Raw genomic sequence first — 8,794 nt, forward strand, 5'->3', positions numbered from 1 at the left:
AAACCAAGATTTAAGCTAAGGTGTCTTTTGTTATTTTGTGATCTGGGTTACTGAGAAAATGAGCAAACCTTTTTGTTTTTTCTCTGTTTGTAGTCAATTGGGTCCATGAAGGTATAAAAAATTAAGGGAATGTTCTATCAGTTAAATAAGTTTAAAACAAGAGTCCAACTTGAACTCCAATTTTATAAGAGCTTGGACGACAATAATCTGAATGCTGAGATACTTTCCAATAACCAAGTGGAATTGGTCAGAGCTTAACATAAATGCTAAATTTATTAAACCAAGCAGTGTGCTAAAGGTTGGTGCTTCCAAGAAAATTCTGACCCTTTTGTCAACTGTAAAGTGGGTGTATCTTGATTTATTGTAATCATCATGTATTGGGTGCATGGAATGAAAGGCCCTTTTACTCCTGAATGAAGCATCTGCTTTTCAGAGTTGGCAATTTAGCATCATGTATCTCTCTTTTCAACTCTACTTTTGCATTGATCTTTTTTTTTTTGGCTGCTTTTTTGAGGAGAATCTATGAAGTCCATAGTACACCCAGAAAAAGTCAAACACATAACACCACCCTCTCTCTTCCAAAATTAATGCTTTTTTCGCATTTCTAGGAGGATTGTGCCTTTCATTCCATATGTACTAGCTAACTTCCAATAATAAATGGGAGCTTGCTGTCCCTGAACACAGCTTAGCCGAATGCCTACTTGCCGACCCGGCCACCGGTTGGTTTCGGTTAGGAACTAGAGCTTCATCAGGTTTCACAGTTTGAATCGGTTTTGGTTTGAAATGGTTTCGGTTAAAAAAGTAGAAAACTTTTACTGTTTTACTTCCTGCACCTACAAGAGTTTTGTTATGATATGGGCATGCATTTATAATGGGGCCAGGTGGACTTTACAAATGCAGGCAGGGTTGGCAAATCTGTCACCGTATATAACTTGTGATTCAAATGGAACTTGGAGCTCCTTGTCACCGATTAAATACGGAAGGTTCCAATCTCCCACAACATTCCCTTTGAACTTCACATTCTACTATGGTGTGTGGACTTAGACTGGTCATTTTTGAACTGCCCTCCAGACAGAAAGTCGACATCTCTTCCCCCTGCAATATTCCATAAGAAGGACAACAATCTGTTCCACTCTGTTGGAGTCTTAATTCAGGATAATTAACAGATTTTTTCTTTTCGAGGATATTATATGTTCTTGCATTTCAGGTTTATCATGATATTGAGTTACATTGACCTGGGAACAATTTGGACCTGCAGCCGCAAAATCAGGGGCTTATAAAGCAAAACAAGATACACAAATGCAAGGCAATCAAACTTCTCCGTTGCCGCTTGAATTCCATGTCCCCGTTAGATTTACAAACACAAACAAATTCAATTATTGTTAAGCCTTCTACAACGAAAGAGACTTATCTTATACTGCTATATAGCATAATAAGATTCACAAGAAACGATGATATTACATCCGCAGTGGCAGAGCTACTGAGAACACATATTTGGACAAGATAACTCAGAATCCTAATTCCGATTATGATTTAAATTACACAGATGGGAAGTATTTGTTTAGATTGAAAGGCAAGGAATAAAATTCTTCACTCCTTGTATCGCCCTTGAACGACCGGAACTTATCCCACCATTGCTTACCCCTGTCTTTCCTGATTGCGCTATCTTTCCGATGCAGTGTGTTGTCAAGGAAGTATGCCACACACCCAGCAACAAATGCTTCCGATGAGAAAGGAACATTTACAATATCGTTGAACTGCCATGTAAAACATTTTACATAGCATGATATATATGAATTTCCGGCATAAGTTGCAGAAAGAAATATCAGAGATTAAAAAATTCTCATGCATACCCATCTTGCTCCAGTGTGGACAGGACCATAGCCATTAATCGCAGTATATTCGTTGAAGTATTGGGGCACAGATAAACCCAAGAAAACAGAGAAGCCTAAAATAAACTTTGTGCGGAAGCTGTTGAGGTTGCAGAACTGAAGAAAGCTAAGACCTCCAACACCTGAAAATTTGATAATTTAAAGAACAAAACTTAATAGAACATCAGATATCACAATATGCAAGTGATCAATGCCAGCTTTACACAATGAAGATCAAAATATCAGAGGCATGATACATAAGTGAGCAATATCACCTTTTATACAATAAACATCAGAACATCAGATACACATACCTACGTAGGCAAAGAAAAGGCAATACAAAGCAGCAATTATAGGTGCTGGTATAGAAGCAAAGACAGCTCCAAATTTACCTGGAAATGCAAGGATGAATAATAATGGAAACAATACAATCACAAGAAAAGATTGCTCACCACCAACCAGACTCTCATAAATCAACTCCTTACCAAGGATAGAGAAGAAAATCATGAATCCAGCAGATATCTGGACGACCCTTCGGCTACCAACTCGTGTCAAGGCCAAAAGGCCAGCATTCTCTCTGTAAAAAATGAAAAGTTCATCATGAACTTGGTTTAAATAGACGTAAGATGCTCATATAATGGAACGGTTTTCCCAGTATCTTACATAGAAACTGAGGATCCATTCACTGTTCCAAACAACCCAGAAAGCAAAATGGCAACTCCCTGAAGCAGAAATAGAACATTATAGCAATAGCAATTCAATATTCATCTGAATTAGGCTCAGAGCAAAAAATGTAATATGGTATTGCATACGAAAAGCAGATCATGCCTTGGTGTGATGCATGCCAATATAGAAATCATTTTTGCAAGAATTTACACATTAAACCTCCAGGATGTACAATCACCTTATTCCACAGAGAGACTAATGATGACTGTTCACCATATTCCCAACTTAGGTCATGATTACAACAGCATCACCAGCTTATACAAGTTCTGTACATGACCATTGTTTTACTTTTCCTATAGTGTATGACTAGATTACTAAATGGGAATCGGGATAGCTGTTGTAATGATAGTAGAAAGAACAAATAAAACAATAGGCTCAGATAAAATGATTGGTTGTATTTCCTGTCCCACTACAAAGAAGTGAAGAAGACCCCAACCACATTTGGAACCATCTGTAAACAATTTCTACGCTTTTGGGGTCGCTAAGAAATGGTCAGCTCTGCAAGACACTAATGGCATAATTTGAGCATCTGTCTGCTGACCCATTTCCAAGCACTTGTTAATGCATGCAGCATTACGGGAACTATACCCATAAGCTAGACTTGTAAAAAAATATTCAAAACTAAGAAACTTAATTTGCATCTTCAACTATTAAGAGGTCAATCCATTGTAAGTTTACCTGCCAGCCCACTCCACGGCTAAGAACAGAAGGTGGCATTGGGGTCGCACTTGCATACCTTGACACCGCAATAAATGCACCAGTTGACTGCTCATTCGTCGAGTATAAGAGATTATATTTCAAGGATCAAATCACATAATATTATAAGCAAGTCTTGCCAATTAATCCACAAGAATTCATGTTTACACTGGGGGAGGGAGTGAGAGAGAGAGAGAGAGAGAGAGAGAGACTGTTTAGGGTAGAACAGATATCTTAGTGTCAATTAAGAATCTTTGACTACAGCTGGGCATCAATACCATTCACAACAAATTACTAGTTTTCCACCCATCCACAAGTATGAAGATGATTTTACTGAATAACTGAATTTCATGAGTTCAAAAGTTGGATTTCAAATGTTGATTTCAAAATTAGGCTCAAAAAATCCAAGATCGTAAATGTTGGACCTTTTTTGTCCAATTAGCCCATGGCTAGCAAAGGAAAATTGATGCATTTTCCTCTTAGTTTGGGATGGGTATGGAACATCTCTATCACATATGAAATAGAATAATAGCACAGCTAAAAAAATCATACCAGACTATAACTAAAACAAAGATGCATGTGCACCCTCCAATTCTTAGCTTAATAGGACAGTAGTTGGAAAGTGGATGGGAACAATGAAATTAAGAAAGAAATATCAAACCTCCACAAGAGCAACAAAGGAAGCCATCATCATGGCAAAGGCTTCACCAGCATCAAATGAAGGTGCTCCCCATTGAAATGGATAAGGAACTCTTATCCTGCAAACCCAAAAGTCCAATTAGAACAGCACACTTCTTCCCAGAATGTTAGCCATACTTGAAGATGAAACTTTAACCAAACCATCATAATCTATAATCAAACCCTTAATGCAGAGGCACCAATTGAAGAACCTCCCTACAGAAAATTGCTACAGTAAGATAACGTGCGGCCAAATCCTATTATACCAGAAGCTCTCCACTATTAGTCTGGAACAATCAATTATGAAGGACGATCTAGCCAGAAGCTCCAAAACTGGCTCATCCAGCTATGTGTTTCTGAATCAGTTTGTTAACACTTGCAGAGAGTGATGGAGCTCTTCACAAAGACTAAGAATTAGCCTCAATTTACAAATTTAAATGGCAAAGTCAAATTTTAATCTGTAATCAGAGTGATTACAGTTAGTAGCAAATTAATTTCCAAGCTATATTGAATTTGTTAAGAAATGTGCCGCAAAATCACTTCACTAGTTGCTTTTTCATTCATCTGATTTTTCTAAAGGTTGATGTGCAAGTTAGCAGGTATCAACAAAGAAATTCAGTCCCTAGAATAGCATCCAGCATCAGCAAGTGTCAATTAACAAATGCCAAGATGCACATCTCCAAGAAAACACTGGAAATATACCATGGGGCAGCATCTATAAGTCCTGCACGATCAGTACGGCAAGTATTTTGTGTCTTTGGTGCTGCACCATTGTAGGCTCCACCCACAGTAAGTAGGTGAGCATAAATCCACACAATTACCACTGAGAATATTACAGCAAAACGATCAAATACATGTCTTCCAGACTTTATCACATGTGGCATATACTACAAAAGAAAAACACATCAATGAGCCTAACTACAATATTGTTCCATAAGTTTTAGAGAGAGAGAGAGAGAGAGAGAGAGAGAGAGAGAGAGAGAGGAGACTCAATTGCACGAGACAACAGAACTTAAATGAAGGAGGAATGGAAATATGAAAAATGTATGCATAAAGCATCAACAGAAATACCTGTGAAACAAATACTAATATGATAAGCTCAGGCAACCCAATCTCCACACATTTGGCAACCTAATGTCCAAGGATAAGATAGTATTCAATCTAACAAAGTCTCTTCCATAACAAGCACATATATTTTTGGTATCCCTGCACACATATGCAGCAAAAGGAAACTTACCCCAGGAAAACCTAGCTCATACAGCCCAAATCCAACAAGAGCTACTAAAGGAACAGCTGAAAGTGGAGTTAAGAACCTGGGATTAGAGAGAGCAACCACTTTAGTTTTACATGGTATCTGTCTGAGTTTGACTCTAATTAGGCAAACACTAAATGCATTGTTGAGATGCAAAAAAAATAAAAACATAAGCATCCTTGGATTCACAAATCTAATTGAATTGTAATTACAGAACAAAAGCTCATACATGTGAATTAATAAAATTAGTCAACTTGATATGTAATCCGATGGAAGAAAATGGCTGAATAAACTATCCAAGGAATGTTGAGATTAAGAGCATTAGTTCAAGTTCTGAGCTAACCTGGTAACATTTCGCCAAAGGCCACTGAAGCCAAGAACAATTTGCAGAGTTGAAGCAACAATGAGTGAACCTTGTATTGCACGCATGATCTTTTTAAATCGCTGTATCCACATCAAACAGTATGATGCAGTTAATAAAAAATAAAAATAAAAAAACTAGGACAAAGATCAATAAAGGTAGTGTGTTATGCTCTTATAGTATAGCTCTTCCATTCATCACCCTTATTTTAAATAAACCAATTAGGTAGTATTTAACAAATGGTATTTTGGACATTGATTGTGGCTCACCACATTGACAATTCATGAGAATTTATTACTCCAAAGAAAACAAAGTTAAGTTACAGAATGCAGAAGCTTTAGATCATAAAACCTCAACAGGGTCGGGATTGTCACTAAATCGACCAGCAAGGATAATTGAAATTGTAGTTGGAACAAATGTATAAGAGCCTCCAATGACAGCAGGCAAACGAGTTCCAAACAAACTTTGAAGCAATGTGTTCAAACCAGCAACTAAGAGCAGTGTCTGGATCACCTGGGCCTTCTCCTTCTACAGAATTGACAAAATGGCACTTAAAAATTATATGATTAGGGTTCACCTATCAAACAAAATTACCATTCTCAGTGGAAATCAATCAACAAATTATGGATGTTTTCACCCTTGGGTCTTACATTTCCACCTCCCATTTGGGGAACAAGGGCAGTGGGAATAAGAACAGTTGTCCCAAGCATTACAAGATAGTGCTGGAAACCAAGTAGGATAGCCTCATCTGCATCACATACAAACAAACTCTTTAATGGTCTGTGTGTTCTTAAGTTCAACAAAACGCATTCTCATGCACACTATTAATGCATAAGAAATAAGTGCAAATAGCTATAAGAAAATCTGGTTTGAATTTGTGAGAAATATGATACACAAATGCAGCATAATAAAAAAAGTGGATTCCTGCAGCCCTATTTCAGCCGTAGGAAAAACCAAAAGCTAAAAGAAATACTCCCTGAATCCCATAATTTTTTTTAAATAATAGTTGTTTTAGTTAAAAGACCTTTTTTATTAACTTTTCAATTATACCCATCTTTATTATAAGATACTAAGAGATGGTTTAAATTCTCATTTGGAAAAAAATAAACAAATAATGAGAGATTGTGTTGAAAATAAGATAAAATTAAATAGTGTTATAATTATAATTTATATGTTAAAAGGAAGTGAACAATATTTTGTGACTGCTAAAAATATAAAGGTGGACATAAAGTAAGAGGAGGAAAATTTTTATAAGAAAAATCAAATTAAGACTATAGTTGAAATTATCACCGACAGAAGACTGGAACCTCTGTGCTCAACAAGGAATCTCAAAATAGAAATGAAAACAAAATATATTAAAATTTTTATAATTTTCCAAAATTAGATAGAATAATTAATTAGAAAGCAGTTTGAATATCCTTTTTCCTTTTTTTATTGTTATTTTCATGTTTTAAATACGAGCAGAATATTCAATCTGCAAGACAGTAGGGTTTATTTCTACGGAACCACATTGAACCTTTTGAAAAGAGGGTATCTATCACAAAGAGAGAGAGATAAAGGTAGCTCAAAAGGCAACTTTTCAAGTAAAACAATATGCATACCCTAAAGAACAATTAACAAATCCTAAAACCTTACACAAAACATACCCAGAAAGATTCACACAGCACTTTCTGTGAGAAATTCAACACAGAACCTAAGCACCATAACAAAGACAGTGAGAAATAATCAAAGTATTATACTCACGCCATGGGGGCGGACTGGTAATGCAAAAAGAAATGTTTGGAAGCTGCTCCTTTGGTGGGTGTGGCTGCGGCTCCTCTGGCTTTCCTCCACCACCACCTCCTCCACCTCCAGCCATGAATCTTCACACTCTAAAAGTTCCTTTCTCTCTCTCTTTCCCTATAAGATGGAAAAATACAAAAAGGGATGTATTCAGGGATAAGTGAAATGTACTTGAGCAGCACAAATACCCAAATCCAAGCAGAACCCAGATCCCAAATCTCACAGAAACTCACTGAAGTGACAAGAAACCAGCGGAAAAGGCACAATAATGAAAGGTCACAAAAGAGTGAACTACCCACATGTATGTTAATATAGGAACAGAGAAAGAAAAACAGTAAAGAAACAGAAAATGAAAGTGTAACAACAGCATAAAAATTAGGTGAAAATAATGGTCTAAATAATTGAAAGAAAAGGAAATGATAAGAAAGGGAGGAAAGGGAAAAAGCACCTTTTGAACAACAGCAATCTTGAAAGCAAAAAATCAAGCGTCGAGCATTTAAAGTAAAAAAAAAAATTATGTACCCCACCAGAAAAATAAAAGAGAGAAAGGGTTAGATGAACAGAGAAAACCCCACAAAAGCTCAATGGGTTATTCGTAAAAGCAGGACGAAAAACAAGAGTGTCCAGAAAGGAGAAGGTTTTGTTTGAGCAGCAGCAAGTGAAGGCAGTAAAACAGCAGCAAAATAAAATTATTTTTCCCACTTGAGAAGCTACTCTAAAACAAGTATTAACATTTTCTAAAGCTATCTTTGCTCACCCACCATTAATCAATAATCTACTACTTCAATTAGTGCACAGAGCAGTATACATCCAGATTTGATATTGCAAAAGTATATAAAATGATAAAGCAATATTTAAATAAATATTTAATATAAATATACTGATTGTTTCTATTTAAATATTAAATTATTTGCGGATTACTATTTATTTTTAGGAGGACGGAAGTGATTAAAATTCATACGTGGCACTCAGAACTGTTAAAACTAAACGACGTCGAATCAGTTCTTGGCCGTATCAGTTGCCACTTGCTAGAACTTCCCAGAAGAATGCACCTAATATGATGACGATAGAGTAGAACGAACTCGTTGTGTAAAAGACGGAATTAATTATCCTCAAAAACTGAGAGCCCATGTGGGCATGCATGTCCAAATTTCCACTAATGGAATTATCGAGAATGAGGGAGGACATTTTGGGAAATTGAGAGTGTTTAGATTATGACACGTGTAGAGTGCTATTTTTTCAGATAAATTTTCCTTCGTTGAACTTATTGTGTTTATTCAAAAATAAAAAAATAAAAAATGCTTGTGTTGCCAGAAGAATGAACTTAATTTTTTTAGTATTGATTTGTTAGTATAAAATTATTTTTTTTAATTTATTATAATTATTTCTCAGAGAATAAAATTGATTGTGACAAAAATTTAGAATTGC

At 36.0% G+C, this 8,794-nt stretch overlaps 1 protein-coding gene across 3 annotated transcripts; it reads right to left on the reverse strand.

Annotated features, from left to right (window-relative positions):
* Window positions 1–1,300: 1,300 nt before the first annotated feature.
* On the reverse strand, window positions 1,301–8,008 carry LOC110616614 (nucleobase-ascorbate transporter 6). Of its 3 annotated transcripts, none has more exons than XM_021759042.2 (15): window positions 7,815–8,008; window positions 7,328–7,483; window positions 6,235–6,332; window positions 5,936–6,112; window positions 5,567–5,667; window positions 5,209–5,284; window positions 5,043–5,102; window positions 4,674–4,858; window positions 3,955–4,051; window positions 3,276–3,362; window positions 2,535–2,593; window positions 2,357–2,448; window positions 2,186–2,263; window positions 1,854–2,014; window positions 1,301–1,757 (listed from the first exon to the last, which is right to left on the reverse strand). In XM_021759042.2, exons 2-15 carry the CDS (start codon window positions 7,440–7,442, stop codon window positions 1,539–1,541), a joined length of 1,605 nt encoding a protein of 534 aa, XP_021614734.1. In that variant the 5' UTR covers window positions 7,443–7,483; window positions 7,815–8,008; the 3' UTR covers window positions 1,301–1,538. The 3 variants fall into 3 exon arrangements, with proteins under 3 accessions (XP_021614734.1, XP_021614735.1, XP_043813373.1); XM_021759043.2 differs by lacking the exon at window positions 7,815–8,008 and adding an exon at window positions 7,600–7,757; XM_043957438.1 differs by lacking the exons at window positions 2,186–2,263; window positions 7,815–8,008 and having other exon boundaries at window positions 7,328–7,729.
* Window positions 8,009–8,794: the final 786 nt, after the last annotated feature.

Source organism: Manihot esculenta, chromosome 6, assembly GCF_001659605.2.
Source record: "Manihot esculenta cultivar AM560-2 chromosome 6, M.esculenta_v8, whole genome shotgun sequence".
NCBI classification, from domain to species: Eukaryota; Viridiplantae; Streptophyta; class Magnoliopsida; order Malpighiales; family Euphorbiaceae; genus Manihot; species Manihot esculenta.